Raw genomic sequence first — 18,200 nt, 5'->3', positions numbered from 1 at the left:
CAAGTTTCTAGGCGATGCTGAGGGTGTCGGTCTGGGCACAGCACTTTCAGAACCACTGCTTTTAGATATGTTCTCCAGAATTCAAACTAATAAGCAATGCCCATATGCCTTCGCTTTTTTCTTATAGTAACTAAATAAAAGAACATTCACATTTGGCTCCACCAACTTTAAATGTCCTACTTAAATAGAATAGAAAATACAATTCATTCATCATGGTTCATAATAATTCCCATGAGTTCATAAGACAGAACCACAGGATAGTCTAGTCCTGCATACTCTATGACCACTTGAAAACATTTCCTTACACAGTACACAGTGACTTTAGGGTACAGAGATCATGCTCCTGTCTCCTCCCTGCTTCTTCCCTTTGGAATCCAGGGCAAAATCATGAGAATGAGAACATGACCTGTAATGCACGTAGACATAAATGTCACAGAGCACTGTCATACTTAAGATTCAGATTCAGGAACTTCTTCATCAGGGCAGCAGTAATACTCCACAAAACAGACCTGTCCATCTTCGTTTCTAATCATATACTGCAGTGAGAGGAACCCTCGGTTATCTGTCCGAATAGACACCTTACAAGACAGAACTAACGCCTTTGTAGAGGGTTTCAGCAAAGAAATCTTGTATCTGTAGGAGAGTAAATAAAAAGATGTTATTTGGACACACATAAAGTAGTGCTCATAACTCCAAGGAAAGAACAAAAATTAGCCAAGAACTACCAAATAGCAAATATAAGAATAAAATCTAATACTTGTCCAATTTGCTAATATTTTCTATTCATTAAAACAATTTTCATCCAGTATAACCCCAAATCCCCAAGTAAACCCAGAACCTACTGTTCATTTTTAAAAAAATGCTACACTTTTATCATCAGATTGAAAGTTTAAAAAATTTATTTAATACAAATTTGGTATTAACCGCCCCTTCATCACCAATGGTAACCTCTATATTAAAAACTGACCTGTTGACTTGGGTCTGATTACAATTAAATGATTCCATCAAATCAGAATCTTTGGGATAGTCAAGGTGGGAGCTTCCTGCATTCCCAAAAGTAGATAACCTACAGGAGAAAATGAGGAAGTCATTTATTCATTGGTCCAACAAACCACATCAGGATCCAAATAAAGAAAACACTTCCTTAAGAAACTCATTCTAGTGAGTGAAAGAGATATGTAAACAAATGTTGACAATACACTGTAACAACCACCATAATAAAGATCCCCACAGGATGCTGTGGGAGTACAGGGAACTAGCAACCAATACATAGCTTTGAAAAATACCAGTCCCAAAAGGAATCCAGGTGTTTGACTCAACTTCATTACCTTAATCCTACGCTGATACTGACATTTCTCACCCTTAAATCAGAACTGTGTAACAGGACTGAGAGAGCTGAGGAGTGAGGAAGACCCTGACCCACGTCAGCTGCAAGCCAGGGTCCTCTCCTACCAAGCAGGCACAGCTTCTCTGTGTATCAGACTACTCTTCAGGCTGCTTTATGGTTTCCTTGATTGGTAATATCAATAGCTTGTATGTACACAATTTACAGATGTTTATATGCTTACTCAATCTGCAAGAACATACTGATTTGCACGGGGTCAGCACGTTGGTAAGCACGATTCGAGCAGTGATGGAAGACCTCAGTGCTGGTTTTCCCCAGGACACGTTTTCTCTCTTCTAATGTAACTGTTTTCTCTGAGCCATCTCATCCCTGCTCAGCCATGATGATGGTTCCCAAATTTAAATTTCCAGTCTAGACTGATCTCCTGAGCCCTGTATCTAGGTATGCAACTACTTTCTGGTGTCATAGCACCTCAAATTTAACACATCCAGAAAGAGGTCAACTTCGAATCCTCCCACCAAATCATTTCCCGAAGTGGGGATGAAAGGTAACCATGAACCATCCGGCTCCCTGTGCTGACAGAGATCATTTTGGTGGGGTCCTCTAAAACACTTTAACTGCCTGGTATTTAAATTCATATCACTGTTTAAATAGGGTTCCACTGATTTCCATTTTGGTTAACATTTTAACAGACCCTGAACTAAATTTTTAACCTCCTAATGCCATGAAAAGGGCCTTCAGTTCTTCTAACATAGATATGAAAAAACCCTTTATTCATCAATGTTCTGAAATATTTCAAAAGAGAAGAAATATTTAAGTCCTCTCTCTAAATTGATTCTAATCCCAAAAAGAATCTTGCCATTTTGTAATTTGTTAGGTCGAAATATCGGGAGCAGTTTGGTAGTTTCGATATACATTCCTGCTAAAAAGTGCTCTCCACTAATTGTTTCTGAGTATTCATGTACTGGTTCCCTAAGTGTCTGTCTTTTATTTGGGTACTTAATGCCATGCAGTTTTGTCCCTTCTATGTGATTTCACGTATTTCTTCTTCACCTTGATTTTAAGCTGCTCCTTCTTGTAGTGCTTGATAATGTAGATATGTACAGAGGAGGTGATCCGAGCAGATACACAGTGAATAAATCATGCATAGAAAACATCTACTTCCTTTTGCATCCTGTACTAAGTTGAAAGAAAAGAGATACCAAAAAATACAAAGACCTTTTCCAAACGTTTAAGCCTGGATCTACAACAGTTTAAGTAACACAATGAAAAGACCACTAGTTTATGAATTAGGAGAATGGACTACGCAACTAGAAACCAACACTGCCCCACTATGAAGATTAACTAGTGAGTTAATCTTCCTGGGTCATAAGTGTCCTAATCAATAAAAGTATGAGATAAGAGTAAAAGCTCTCTAAAGTTCTGAAAATTCTAGGACCTTGGATAATACTGTAAGTCCTGCATCCTTAGCAAATGTTAAGTAGGGAGCTGGAATAAACGACATTAACTGTAAGAACACTGCTTTCAAGTACCTGAAATAAGGCTTGTCAGGAGACATGGTGATCTGTAGGATCTCACTTGTCATATCCAATTCGGAAAATGCTTCACGGAGCCCCTCTGACTGCAGAATAATTTTATTAATCACATTGGTGCTGCAGAAATCAAAATCCAGAGTTTCCTCAGGCTCCTGAGTATTGATTTTACAGACTGTCACCACTCCTCCTTCTTCCAGAAACAACATCAGGGGGTAACCATAGCCTTGGTAACACATCCGAAGGGCAGTTAAATTCCCTGCAATGGAAATAAACCATACTCTGTATGATTCAGCTGTATAGCTCTGGGTTTGACTTCTCCTCAAATGATACATAAAGCCCCTCAAGAACACTTTATTCTGCCCAATTTCTAGCATATATGTATGTCTTTCTCTATAAGAAAGGACCCCATGATCCCTGACGACAGTTGTATGGAGACAATTCCAAAAATAACTACAGGAAAATTGGGAACAAAATGTATGTAACTCTGAAATCATTTTCTGACTTGCCAAAACACCTCGGAAATAACTTACTGATTATATGTACACACAACTTCAGGATGGAGAGTCTACAAGGTCCGATACTACAAGTCATAGAGTTGTCGCAGAATAGGCTATGCTATTTCTTGAAGGCCTAATTTGTGCAACAGTGGATTGCTTTGGTATTGTCTGTACTACGTCAGTGTATTTGCTATGGTAAGGAACCTTCTAATCTTTTCTATTGGGAGACATTCTTTATATTTCTCCAAATTTTAAGATGAAATTGGGAGAAAAAGAGAGGATGGTTAATGGCAGTTAGGGTTTTAACACTGCAAACCACTAGGCAGGAAGAGGACTATGACAGGACAGTCTAGCTCCTCTCCTTTCCTGAAGGGTGGTGAGCCACACTGAGGAAGGGGGAAGAAAGATGCTTTTATGAAAAACCAGCTGCATTAGAAAATGTATAATTAATAATAATGGAATTGTTAGTATAAAATCAAAATATATTTTCTAAAGAATCGTAACTGAATTTCCCCTAGCTAATCTCAGATCCTTTCCTATGAAATAAAATCATTCCTTTGGAGATTCCTTGTGGTTTTATACCTATAGAAACTGAATTCCCTATTCCTAAAAAATCCTCAAACAAATAAAATATATAAGCATTTTAAAGGAAAGCTTTTAGGGAAATAGACATAATTTATAAACAGGAGGTAATGAAAAAAAGAGAGGGGCAACATTTTTTAATGCAGTAAATGGGGAGTCAGGAGAACAGGTTTCTGTTTTGCTCTACCACTAAATGTAATTCTGGACCAGTTAGGGGAAAGAAGCAGTTACGACATTTCACAATGTTAAAGATATTTAAGACAAGTTCAAAGTCTTTTGATCAATTCAAATTTAAAAGCTTTTAAGTTAAAAAAAAGATGAATGTAAATACTTTTGCAAATATGAAAAGAACCATAAGCACACTTTCTACTAATATTATAATATTTGATTTCATCCAAAAAAGTCAGAAATCATGCTTGTGACCCCCAAATGAATTGGTAATTCATTTTCTAAAGAAATGCTTATAGTATTTATATTCTAATAACTTTTCCTGTATTTTTCTGACCATTCTGTATAATGCTTTTATGTCATTATAATAATAATTAAATGGTTCACCTGGCATAGGATTTGATCCAAAAATAGATAAGCAGTCTAAAAGAACAGTTAAATTAATTCGAAAAGTAACCGGTTCTTCTTGAACTTTAAATTCTTGAAATATTGCAGCCTATGAAAAAAAGGTAAACATGAAAAAATAAGAATATTAAAGAATGAGATTTCACACATAAGGTTCCAGATTTTACTTTATATGTTTTAAAAAAACAATTATTATGCTAACCCCATGAACATAATTTCTGATTATCAATCACATCTTAAGGTTTTCCAACTGTCATCCATTAGAGTAAACACTAGTCAATGGTTACCGGTGTCACAGGGATTTAGGTTCCGTGTAAAACTTTATGATGGGTCCTTCATCTAGTTTCTTGGATCTAAACTATCCCCCACGTGGTTCTCCCTTCTCCTTTTTGGGGCCATCAGTACAGCTAAGGGCAAGAGGAAAATAGCCAAACAATTTGATAATGCATGAGTGATGGTAGTTTTCATTTTCTTTTGAGGACAAGAACCATGTCTTATTTGTCCCTGAGGTCATACTACGCACTTAGGTGTTCAAAAACATGCTAAATTAAACCTGAAATGTGAACCATGCAGATATGACTTTGTAAGAACAAATAGATTATAACCAACAAAAGGAAAAAAATATTTTTTTATAAAGGAGGTAGTGGTAAAGTGCATGTACTCCGGAAACAAATGAAATGTTCTGGGTTCTCATCCCGACTCAGCTACATGAAGCCGTGGGGCTGCTGGCCAGCCACTTACACTGCACCTCAGTTTCCACATCTGTAAGAGGGGAATAACAGAGCCTCCCTCAAGGCTACGGTGAAGGTTAAATGAGTTAAACATATAAACATTCACAAGAGTGCCTGAACTCTTCATAAACCTTAGACATGATCACTTCCTATTGTGATCTCTGTAAAACAACACGGGACAAGAATCTGTTACCAGGAGAGAGAGAAAACAAAAACAAAAACCAAATCTACGAAGACCTTCGAATTCGTGAAACCGGCGAGGACCATCCACGTCACCGGCTTACACACCTGAATGAAAGCATTCGCCTGCACGCACTTCGCATTTTCCACTGTCACCTTGATCCCGTTTTTGGTGGCGAAGCAGGTGGCGTGCTCGCGGAAGTGGATGGCCTTCAGGACGGTGGAGAGGTTCCTGACGTTGTCGAGGCAGGCCACCAAGCTGTAGTCACTCTCGGCCGGGGCCGGCTGGGCTATGAGCGGCATCGTCCGCCGGCCGCGCCTGCTCGCGCCCACCTCGCGCACCTGCGGAGACGCGGCGGGTCAGCGCCGGGACGGGAGGGCCCGGGCGCGGGGCCTGGCCGGCCGGGCGGCGCCCCAGCGCGGCCCCTGGACGCTCCGTAGCTGGGGAGACCACTCACGGTTTCCTCGACTTGTAAGACAGGGACACACAAAGTTGTGAACCACGAAAAGAGGCAACCACTAAGGGCGTTCTCCTTGAGGCCAGCGTCGCCACGTCGAACTGGGCCCGCGTATCCCTACGGAATCGGTGTGAGCTGGCCGGCGCCCCCACCTTGCCTATTAACAGAGCCGGCGGTGGGGGGCCGGGCCCCGATTCCTCAGGTCCGCCTGGAGTCCCAGACAACCTGTTTCACCAGCCCGCCGCGCAGCATCCGTTTACTGGCCCCACGGTCCCAGGGCGCGGAAACCCTACCTTCGCGGTGGGGTCCGGACGCCTGAGAGTCCGTCCCAGCCAGGCCACCGGGGAGGCGAGGTGCTGCTCCCGGAGAAAAAGGGAGGAAGCGCAACAGCTCCCGCCAAACTTTTCAGATCGCCCGGCCACCTCGGCCACCGTCACCACCGAGCGAGACGAGGCCTAGAGAGGCAAGCGTGCAGTACCACAGAGACCGGAAGGAGGCATCGAAGAGCTGGAGGAGGACCCAGAGCTGAGCGCGCGGTACCATAGAGGTCGGAAGAGGGAGAGAGCGGCAGCGCCGGAAGGAAGGCCAGGCGTGGAGGCAGCGAGGCAAGATGGCAGCCACCAAGAGGAAGCGGCATGGAGGCTTGGCTGTCCAGGCGAAGAGGCAGAGGAGGAGCGAAAAAGGTGCCAGGCCTCCCGCTAAACAGCGCGATAAGGCAGAGGAGGCGGAGGAAGGAGACAGAGACCGCATCCCAGGCCCTGTTTGCAAGGTAGAGGGGCTCCTCCTGGCGTTCGCCTGCGGCCGCGGCCTCGTGCGCTTTCCCTGGGGTTGCCTGTCTAATGACGGCTCCGCGGCTCTCCGGGTTGCTCCGGTGTTACAGGGGCCCGGTTTCAGCTCTCGGCCGGACTGGTCGCCGCGTGTACGTCTACCCCACGTGGCTGCCCCCCGGGGGTTCGGGCTCGGAGCTCTTACCTGGCGCGCGGAAACCCACGCGCGGAGAACTCGGTTCCACGGTTCTGTTTTCTGGCCCCCGCCTTCACGTCATTTCTAGCTGTTGAATAGACCCCCTAACGGTGCTTAGTATCCCCATTTCTGCCACAGTCCACTGTTGTCCGTCGGGGGTCCTGAGGCTTGTCATGTGGTGCTGTAAAAAGTTGCCGTCCTTGGACTGTGAGTTTGATTTGTTTGAATTTTTTTTTAATCCTCACGCCAGGATATGTTTCTGTTGATTTTGAAGGGGGGGGGGGGTGGACATGAGACCATTGAGGCGAAACAGGTCGGTTGCCTCCCTTACACCCCCGAGGGGGATCAAACCGCCGCCTTTTTGGTGTAGGGGTGACGCTCCAATCAACCGAGCCGCCCGGCCAGTGCGGACTTGTTTGATTTTTAACTCTCAAAGGGTAACAGAAGTTGGGATGTTTTACTTGTATTCAACAAGCTTTTGACGTGTCAGGTACTGTACGAAGTTAGGTTTCCCCTGTTTTGGGATTGCAAAACTAGAATGCGACCTCTTTCTTTTTCCTGAAATGTTGGAGTTTAGAAGGAAACCAAGAATTCATATAAGTTGGTGGTTTTTATCCAAAAAAAGTTGAACACGAATAACAACCTGTCATTCCACTGAGAGCTCCCTAAGGTAGATGTAATACTCTGCAGACAAGGAGCACCTTTGATTTATTAATTTCTGTGTCCCCCCAGCTTAGCGTATTACTGTAGTGCCTAGTAAGTGATAAGCAAATGACCCTGTGTGGTGTGGTGGCAAGCACTAGGAAGGGATTCGCTGGGAGGAATGGCAGATGAGTTTAAATTCTAGCCTCGCTATTAATTAACAGCGAGATTTCTAGCTCTTTTCTCAGCTACATATTAAGAGGAAGGAAAGGTGATCAACTTTGTGTGATGAATCCAGTAGATTTTCATCATTATTATTGTTGTTATTGTTATTATTTTATTTTTTGGTACGTGCCCTAGCGGAAACCGAACCCGGGACTCTCTGGTCTATAAGCCGATGCTCCGACTGCTGAGCCAGACCGGCCAGGGCGAATCTAATAGATTTTCAGTAAATGTTAGTGCTCTCCCTCTTCCCTTAGGACCTAGAAAAAAATAATATCATGATATGAAAAATTCTAGTTAAGTGCAGAAGATAGAGATTGCTTTTACTTTAGGATAATAGGGTAAGGGATCTTGAAGGAATTATTTAGCCTTTGAGTTGGATCTCAAAATAGGGGCCGAATTTTGATATTAAAAAATGAGAGGGAGCAATACAGGGGGGAGAGAGAAAACTGATCAGAGATGTTGAAGTGTGGGAAATGCTGAAAAATTTATTTATTTTTTTTATTTTTATTTTTTAATCCTCACCCGAGGATATTTTTTCCATTTTTTTGTACAGATAGAGTGGGAGGGAGAGAGAGGAAGGGAGAGAGAGAGAGAAACATCGACGTGAAGGGACACATCGAGTGGCTGCCACCCGCACGACCAACCAGGGCCGGGGACAAACTGCAACCGAAGTACGTGCCCTTAGCGGGAACCGAACCCAGGTCTCTCCGGACCGCAGGCCGACGCTCTAACTGCTGAGCCAAACTGGCCAGGGCGAAATGCTGAAAAATTTAAAAACAGCCAGATTGTCTAAAGTGTAGGGTTGACTTGGGACAATTTGAAGTGAAAATATAAATGTATTTTAGAATCCAGTGTTAAAGCTATTTCATTTTGGACTTTGAAAAACTTGGGAGGTAGGATGTGATCGGAGCTGTGCCTTTTAAGATTAAGCTGGTACTAGTCAGCCACATCTTGGAGGGTCTCCTGCTGGGAGGGTGAGCCATTTAGATTTGCAGCTGATACAGGATTATAAGGATCTGAAGGAGGGCAGTGGGAATAGGAAAGGATTAAAGGCTGTTGCAAAGGAAATTGACTACATTTAGTAAGTAGTACTTATTATATGAGAGAATAAGGGCAAATGAAAGATTCGAAGTCTGGGGGACTGAAATGATGGTGACATCAGAAAAATAAATAACAAGGAACTTTACCAGGTTTAGTTTTAGTATTTTAGAATTGAATTCGAGATTAGCAGGCCTGGGGAGTCTTTACCTTTTTGTAGCGTTGACCGTTGAGACTATGGGAATGATGATGAGAACTCTCCTGGAGAGAACAAAACTAAAAGAGGCTAATAAGAAAGACTCTTGAGTCAGGAAGAGGAATTGGAGAGACTGAAGAAAAACAAAAAGGGAAGGATGCCAAAGAGCATTTCTTGGTGACAGTTGGGGTCAGTGAATACTACTGAGAGATTGAATTAAAGGTTTAGGTGAGGATTGTTTGGCTTGCTACTTGGAAGCTTTATTTTAAACAAAAAAGGTAGGTTCTCTGAGAGATTTAAAAATCTTTTAACATTTTATTTTTCTTTAGGGCAAATGGAAAAATAAGGAGCGGATTCTCATCTTTTCTTCCAGAGGAATAAATTTCAGAACAAGACATTTAATGCAAGATTTAAGAATGTTGATGCCTCATTCTAAAGCAGGTACCTTTATGTCATACTTTAAAGTTTATGTTTATAGATTTACTTATATATTTCCACTTCATGTCACACTTAATTTTTTCAGTCTTGTGAGGAAGGAACCACTACTCTTTTGCAGAAGTGTATCTTTTCAGTCCTAAGGTTTTTCCAGTGAAAATTTTGTCAGGAATTCTTTACAAAATTTATTAAACATTTTCTTCACTTTCTTCTTTTTTTGTTGTTGTTGTTCAGGTAGAGTGGGAGGGAGAAAGAGGAAGACAGAGAGAGAGAAACATCGACGTGAAAGGGACACATCGAGTGGCTGCCACCCACATGACCCAACTAGGGCCAGGGACAAACTGCAACCGAGGTACATGCCATTAGCAGGAACCGAACCCGGGTCTCTCTTGACTGCAGTCCGACGCTCCAACCGCTGAGCTAAACTGGCTAGGGCTTCTTTACTTTCTTAAACAGATGTCCTGATTACTGAAACATTCTTGCCTACTGAAATGCCTTTATTGTAATAACGCTCTCAGAGGTCATGGCTTGTCCTTTTAAATGATTCAGGCTGCCATGTACTGCTTTCTACATTACAAAAACAAACAACAAAAACTGTTCTTATCTAAAAATTAATGGACCTGGTGTAGGACTTCAGGCACCTTTAAGTTGGGGCCCAGTCTCCTCAGTGCCAAGCTAATGTTTTTAGCAATGAGGTATCTTACAGGCAACTGAAGAAGGTCTACTTTTAAGTTTGGAACTGTTGGCAGTGCCATCATGGAGCTGTTTCTATGCCTGTGTTGGGAGATGATTTTGGTTTTAATTCTTAGTAGTAACTTAGTTCTTTCTTTCTTCTTTCTCTATTGATTTTAGAGAGGAAGGGAGAGGGAGAGGAGATAGAAACATTGATGAGAGAGAACATCGATTGGCCGCCTCCTGCATGCCCCCCACTGGGAATCGGGCCCACAACCTGGGCATGTGCCCTGACTGGGAATCGAACTAGGGACCTCTTGGTGCATGGGTCGACACTCAACCAATGAGCCACACCAGCCAGGCAATAACTTAGTTCTTTAGATCGGTGTTTCTATCTCAGGTCTGCTGCTACATCTTCAGATTTCCGAAACTAGTAAGAGAAATTGTCATTTCTATCAGTTTTCTTTCTTCCTATGATACTCTAAAACCATTTTTTTCCACTGGTTTCTTTTGGCAATTGTAATTCATAATTACAAGAAATTTTCATCACTTTAAATTTGTGTTTGAGTGTTCCTTAAACTGGAGTCTAGAACATAGTGTTTATTTGTGAGATTTTTTTCTGTTTTTGAAAGGGAGTCACAAAATACATAAAGTCTGAGGAAACACTGCTTAGATCACTATTTACAATTCTCGAAGACTATTTTTAATTACTCTTTTTATTTGTTTGTTTAGAGAGGAAGGAGGGGAGAGAGAGAGAAACATTGAAGTAAGAAACATCAAATGCTTGCCTCTTGCATCTGACCAGGGATCGAACCTGAAACCTGGGTATGTGCTCTGACTGGGAGTCAAACCCACCATCTTTTGGTGGACAGGACAATACTCCAACCAACTGAGCCACCTGCCAGTGCTAATTACTCATTTTTACATTTAAAAAGAATCAAGATTTTTAAGAAGTCATGTGTTTTCAGATCTAGTCATTTGGATATTAAATCTCATTAAACTAGATTATAAAAACACTTTAGAAATAATTTTCTAGAAAGCATGTGTGATTTGATTGAAGGTGCTCTGAAATCTTTTGTTTACTTGCTTTTTCTTTTCTTTTTATAGATACTAAAATGGATCGTAAAGATAAGTTATTTGTGATTAATGAGGTAATTTTAGAAAGTAAAGTAAAATATTCTGGGAACACTGTATTTAGGAACAATATTTTGGAACATTAAAGACACTTTTTTTAAAAATGTATCTTTATTGTTGAGAGTATTACAGATGGATCTCAGAGGGAAGGGGATGAGGGGGCCTGCAGAGATGGACCAAAGAACTTAACATGCGTATATGCATGCTTGGATACAGACAGTAAATAGTGTGGTGAAGGTCTGGGGTTGGGGCAGGAAACAGGTGGAGGGGGCTAATGAGGGAAGAATTGGGGGACGACTGTAATACTCTCAACAGTAAGGATACTTCCTTTTAAATTTAAAAAGTCAGTTATTCAATGACTTTTACGTTTTATAAAAGATACTCAAGACAGATATTATTAAATCCTCAATAACCTACCTTCTAAATTTTTGTAGTACTCACTGTCTACATCTTACAGTTTAGTGCTTCAGTATGTATTATTTCTTGATTGTTTTTATATTTATCTTGTTTCAGCAAGCATGTCGATTTCTTGACAAAGACTGTGGCTCATTCATTTTCTCATTATGTGTAGTGTAGTGTAGTGTGAAATGCATACTTGGATACATATAAAAAATGATCAGGGAACATATGTAAGATAAAACTGAACTCATTAAATATTTTTAAAGCCCCACATTATAAAGAGCGTTTTTGTCACTATTATTAAGTGATACATGTAGTACTTGCTTTTATGGTATTACAAAGTAGTTGTGAGGTTAAATTTTCAAAGTGTTGTTAAAAATAATTTTCTTCAGCTATTAAGTTTTTATTCATTTAGCACAGATTTTTGAACCTCTGCTCTATCATGACATTACGTGCTGTGGAAACTGTTCTACAGAACACAACTCCACTGTTGTGGAGCTTATATTCTGCGAAGGGAGGCAGGCCATGCACACGCATTAGAATACAGTGAATACAAGAGAAATAAAGCAGGGTTTCCAGCCGCTGAGGTTGGACTGGGAAACAGTCAATGTAGTGTTGCTGTGTTTATTCTAAGACCAGTAAGGAACAAAAGTATTAGACCTGCGAATTTTTTAAGTTGTTAGATTTAAAATTTAGAGTTTATGAATAATATGTCAGATAGTTTATGAATACTATATAGGAATTTATTCTTCTATTCTTTTTGTATATTTCTCAAGTGTGACTTTGTAAACCTTCACGATGGTGAAGTTTAATTCAACCTAAAATAGGATTTGTACGCTTCTGCTTTTCAACAATCCCTTAGTGATTTTACAGAACTAAACCACAGAAATGATAGTATAAATGAGGGGTGGGGGGAGGGGACTTCTTCATCTTAAAATAATAAAAGAAAGCATTAAAAATCAGAATAACAATTATAAAGGATGTGTTTGGTTATATAAGGACTGTATTTTCCAAAGAGCAGTAGGACTAATTATAGTGTGCTTTATTCCTGGGGCACCTGTTTTCAGTCTTTTTAGCTTGTATACAGGACTGATCAGAGGAAGAGGTTCTTGGTAATTGGAAGGGAGCCCAGTTTACTTTTAAATGCTGGGCCAGAAAGAATAGATGTTTACACCAAAGAGATTAAATCTAGTTTACCTTGGGCAGTTTAAAGGTTTATTTCTGTGAATAAATACCTAGATTTAGACTTTTGTAGCTCATTTATCTACTTAAATATTTTTGGAAGAATGTAGCTATTAATTGTATTGAGTTGCTTTAGATCTTATTTTATATACTTCATTTTTTTCTATACATTGCTCATTTAGGTTTGTGAAATGAAAAATTGCAATAAATGTATCTATTTTGAAGCCAAGAAGAAACAAGATCTCTATATGTGGTAAGAGAATGTATTAAGTAAGATTGGGGTGGATCTTGTTCTTTTAAATGGATTTATTCTTTGTACCGTTTATAGACTCCTTTCAGCTTATTTATTTATTTATTTTTGTAAAACAACAGGGCCAGGGGAGGGGATAAAATAAACTTCATTGACTTTACAAAAATTAAAACTTTTAAAGAAAATTAAATATATGAATGTTATGAGCACATTATAGTATCTCTTTTAACTATAAATAGAAAGTAAACATTTGCTACATTCTAAATTTTAATTAATGGAAAAAGCTTTCTTCATATTTTTCAGGCTTTCAAATTCACCTCATGGACCATCTGCTAAATTCCTAGTTCAGAATAGTAAGTTGACTCAATTAAAAATTTTATGAGAAAATTATAAACCTTTTAGGATAATTGTGCCAAATTTATAACTATTTTTGTTGTTATAATTTTTGTAGTTCATACCCTCGCTGAACTAAAGATGACTGGAAATTGTTTGAAAGGTTCTCGGCCCCTTTTGTCTTTTGACCCGGTAAGTTTTTCATTTAGTGTATGATGTCTAACATTCTTACTCTGCATGGTGGTTTCTCATGGATCTAGTTATATGATTCAATTTAATTAACATAAAAAGTTTTAAACAAAGCACTTTGCTGTAGTCAAATAATATGTTCACTTTATTTTTTAGGCTTTTGATGAATTACCACATTATGCTTTGTTAAAAGAACTCTTAATTCAGGTAAATATATTTTCTAGAAAGTATTTTTGGTAATATATTATAAATAGGTATCTTCTTTGGATTTTTTCTTAACGGCCATCTAAAACTAAAACGTGTTGGATCATAGAATAAGTAACTAACATATTTTTTTATTTTTAAACTAGATTTTTAGTACACCACGGTATCACCCCAAAAGCCAGCCATTTGTGGACCACGTGTTTACTTTCACTGTTCTGGATAATAGGATCTGGTTTCGGAACTTTCAGGTTGGCTTTAATTAATTTTTTATTATAATTTGAAATAAATTAGGACCAACAGTGCCACTGTATGTTTACTATATATTTAGTTTCTTAAAAAGGAAATAGTCTAAATATCCATGCAGTAATTGAGTTCCAAATTTGTGCTAGGTGCTGTAAGGATATAGTAAAATGTAAGCTTCTCTCTTGAAGTTAGAATCTGCCTGGTGGGGGCGGTGTTAAGACTTAGAAAAACATAACATCTGTAGAAGAAGGCATGTAATGAGAACTAGTAGGTGAGTCATACAGAGATTCATTCAGGGGGAAAAGTGATTTTGGAAGTGTTGAAGACAGAATTTGGCAGGATAATAATAAATTTGCAGAGAGGTGGAAAGGTGGAAAAGAACATCAAGACAAAATTTCAGACAGTATGTGCAGCGAACTGGGCTCTTCATGTGTTACATTGGATGCCTTGCAAAGGGAGTTCAACTTATTCCCGTCTTAACCTTTGAGGGCAGACATCTGAACCAATATACAATGTTAATATTTGTAGTTCAGAAGTTGCCTCAATCAGTAACCATTCAAAAATAAATTTAACCACATACTATACTTTTATATACCGTTACTTTCATTTGAATTAGGTGTTGACTTAAAATTTTAAAGGGTTCCCTGTAGTATATTTTAATACACTGTGTTATAGTAGCAGTTTTAAAAACATTTTAACCACAGGTTTTCAAGAATCCATGCATCGTGAGAAGCAAGATGGGAACCAAATTCAAGTTACTCAGTTTTAAAAAAACATGCTGAAAAACCTTTGTATTTGCTCATGACAACTACTGTAACCAATACAGTTCAGGAAGTATACTGATCATTCGGCACTTGCCAAGTTTCACCTCCACCTTAATTGTATTTTCAGTTTTTAAGGCACATTTGTAATGAAGTTATAGCCCATAGACCTTTTAGGAGTAGTATATCCAAACCAAAATGAGATTTTTTTCTTTTTATTCAAGATCATAGAAGAAGATGCGGCTCTCGTAGAAATAGGACCTCGTTTTGTCTTAAATCTCATAAAAATTTTCCAGGGAAGTTTTGGAGGACCAACTTTATACGAAAATCCTCACTACCAGTCACCAAACTTGGTAAGCTGATTTTATTGTTTAGTGGTCTTCATGTTCCAAAATTCTGGCCAAAATAATTTTGTCAAGTAATTACTATTCTGTTAACTGTGAAGGTGAATTTGGGTTTTGATGCATAGTCTTGCAAATTACTTTTTTTTTTAATGACCCAGGCTTAAAGGAAATAGGTTCATAAGTTAATGTCTTTGCCACCATATATAAAATGTTCATATTCCAAAAACATCTAATACAGTTTTTTGTTTCTAGCATCGGCGTGTCATAAGATCCATCACAGCTGCAAAATACAAAGAGAAACAGCAAGTTAAAGAGGCACAGAAACTGAGAAAGAAAGAACCAAAGACTATTCTTCCACATGATCCCACTGCGGATGTTTTTGTTACACCAGCTGAGGAAAAACCGATAGAAATACAGTGGGTAAAACCAGAGCCAAAAGTCGATTTGAAAGCAAGAAAGAAAAGGGTTTACAAAAGGCAAAGAAAAATGATGAAACAAAAGGTGAACAGTGGAAATGCAAAGTGAATCATTGGATAAGTCATCCTTCAGTTACTTTATATTTATTTTAAGTGTGTAAATATATTTTTATTATTCAGGACTATTGTACATCTAATTAGTGTCATGTTTAAAAGAAAAAAATTAAAATCTTGTGGTTTTAGTGTTATCTGTTTTTCTAAATAAAATATCAGCAGAACTCATCAGTTTGTTTTTCTGTTCAAAGGTTATTTGGTATTACTAAAAATTTATAACACTTAAGGTTTAGGCCTGCCCTCTTTGATTAAAACTTTTGGTTTAGTAAAGCTGAAATGTAAACAGATTGATTAGGTCATTGTAAAACAAAGCAATAGGCTCTTTGAGAGAGTAGTTTTGGATGGTAAAGGGTTGACTGGTAGGAAGGAAAGCATTTTACTGAAGTTCGAGTCTCTGAGTCAAAGTAATAAGGCTTTGGACAAGCCAGTCTCTGATCTCTTCTCACCTTGAAAAAGTACAATACAAATTCTGAGGTTTTGAGAATCAAATGAGTTAATACATGTGTTGAAAGCATTTTATAAATTACAAACATTTTAGAAGCAGTGGATATAAATTAATAAATTGATAATAAAAGGAAGAAAAGGGGCGGTTGTTAGAGGGTACTAGAATATTCGAATTTCCATATGAAAGACATTTGAAACAGAAAGTACTGGGTTTACCATCTTGGAGGTAGGTTAGTAATAGGGAAAGAATCTGGAAGTGGCTGCTGAGGAGATGGACGGATAGATATACATACATCTCTCTAACTGATAAAATGACATGTGATGTTCTGTCATCCACTTCTTTTTATTTCACAGTAATCATTTTCCCAGGACTGTTCTACAATATGGTTAGTAATTGCACAGTATTCCACTCTATATCAGTCTTTTATTGTTGGATATTAAGTATTTCAGTTTTATTTTCTAGAGGTGCTTGCAGCAAACATTTCTTTCTTTTTTTTTTTATCCTCACCCGAGCACATTTTTTTGATATTTTGTTCAGATAGAGTGGGAGGGAGAGAGAGAGAGAGAGAAACATCGATGTGAAAGGGACACATCGAGTGGCTGCCACCCACACGACCAGCCAGGGCCGGGGACAAACTGCAACCGTGGTATGTGCCCTTAACGGGAACCGAACGTGGTTCTCTCCGGACCGCAGGCCGACGCTGTAACCGCTGAGCCAAACTGGCCAGGGCCAGCAAACATTTCTATACACAAATTATTTTGTACACTTGTGGTTTCCTGTAAGTGGAACTAGGTCAGAGGTTGTGAACGTTAAAACATTTTGATTGCTCCACTAAATATTGTACCTCACCAGCAGTTAGAGTGTTCATTTCCTTGTACTTTTACCAATGGTGAAACGATCTTTGTTGATTGGATAGGTCAAAGAAAAGTTAATCTTTTATTTGGTTAGGTTTTGTGTGTGTGTGTGTGTGTGTGTGTGTGTGTGTGTGACAGCTTGTTTTGGGGTGGTGGGTTTTTTGTTTGTTTTTGTTTTACTAATTTGTAAGATCTCTTATAGTAAGTTTATTCTGGACATCTTTCCTAGTTCATTTGAATTTTAATTTTGCCTTTATATAAATACATGGGCAAGATGATAAATTTTTTATATTTCATTTTCTCTTAATTTTCTGCTAAAAAAAAAATGCCTTCCTGAGTGTATAATTAGGCTACTTGATCTTGAAATAGTCTGAATGAAGCTACTTGAAATCTTCTAAATTATGCAGGTAATTCAGGTCAGGTTATCTTGATATACTTTCGTTTATATATGGCTGTTAAGTGCCAAAAAATAAAAGCCACTATTTTAGGCAATTAAATCTGGCCTTGGCTAGAAATTACTTAGGGGTTTGTTTGTTTTTTAAACACCCATATCTCCAGTTAATTATAGGTTACAAACCTAACCTGGGTCAACAAGTTGCGAGTTTGAAGACTTAATACTTTTTGATGTGTGTGTTGTCGTTTTCGTGGAGTTTACAATTTAACAACCATGATTGTAAGTTTCCATATATGTTTTTCTGTTCCAAATTACTTCCCTTTCATAGTTATTTATATGAATACCTGATTTGGTTGAGAATTCCTCATCTCCCAAGTCCATGTTCATTTAACCTATTTAATAAGAATATTCCTTTAGACTGAAATTTATATATAATGTAATTGTTCAAATTTCTGTGCAATGTTACGGGCACAAATAGACCCCTTTTCCTCAGAAGGAAAAAGGCAAGTGACTCAAAGGTTGTAAGCAAAACAAGATGTAGCTGAAGGAAGCAAAGGTCCTTTGTCACTTTTTGCTTCCCTTCCTTCTCCCACCCCTGCCCCCGATGAACAATTCCATTCCCAGATGGGAGAATGTTCCCATTTTCCCCCTGCATTCAAAATTCTCAGTTCCTATACATTACCAATTTTCAAACCAAGACCATACAGTTAGTATCTTTTCTGTGGAAAACAGGCAACTGTATGAATTCTGTGTATAGAGATTTGTTTAGACAATGGTATGGAGAAACTTGATGAGGTTTAGAGTTGGTTTGTTTTGATTATTCAGGGAGCAGGATATTAGGGAAAAAGGGACAATCTTGCTAAACT

General features: G+C 38.8%; 2 protein-coding genes across 2 annotated transcripts; one reads left to right on the top strand and one right to left on the bottom strand.

Moving 5' to 3' along the window:
- Window positions 1-221: 221 nt before the first annotated feature.
- On the bottom strand, window positions 222-6,345 carry RAD1 (RAD1 checkpoint DNA exonuclease). The gene is made up of 6 exons (XM_036279499.1): window positions 6,195-6,345; window positions 5,552-5,785; window positions 4,515-4,623; window positions 2,878-3,136; window positions 968-1,066; window positions 222-633 (listed from the first exon to the last, which is right to left on the bottom strand). Exons 2-6 carry the CDS (start codon window positions 5,744-5,746, stop codon window positions 450-452), a joined length of 846 nt encoding a protein of 281 aa, XP_036135392.1. The 5' UTR covers window positions 5,747-5,785; window positions 6,195-6,345; the 3' UTR covers window positions 222-449.
- Window positions 6,346-6,486: 141 nt separating this feature from the next.
- Window positions 6,487-15,815, top strand: BRIX1 (biogenesis of ribosomes BRX1). Its single transcript, XM_036279901.1, has 10 exons — window positions 6,487-6,670; window positions 9,295-9,406; window positions 11,180-11,223; window positions 12,970-13,040; window positions 13,341-13,390; window positions 13,489-13,562; window positions 13,716-13,766; window positions 13,910-14,011; window positions 14,992-15,120; window positions 15,364-15,815. Exons 1-10 carry the CDS (start codon window positions 6,512-6,514, stop codon window positions 15,634-15,636), a joined length of 1,065 nt encoding a protein of 354 aa, XP_036135794.1. The 5' UTR covers window positions 6,487-6,511; the 3' UTR covers window positions 15,637-15,815.
- Window positions 15,816-18,200: the final 2,385 nt, after the last annotated feature.

The sequence above is a fragment of the Molossus molossus genome, unplaced genomic scaffold (genome assembly GCF_014108415.1).
Source record: "Molossus molossus isolate mMolMol1 unplaced genomic scaffold, mMolMol1.p scaffold_m16_p_3, whole genome shotgun sequence".
NCBI classification, from domain to species: domain Eukaryota; kingdom Metazoa; phylum Chordata; class Mammalia; order Chiroptera; family Molossidae; genus Molossus; species Molossus molossus.
This window is presented reverse-complemented; position numbering and strand designations above follow the sequence as displayed.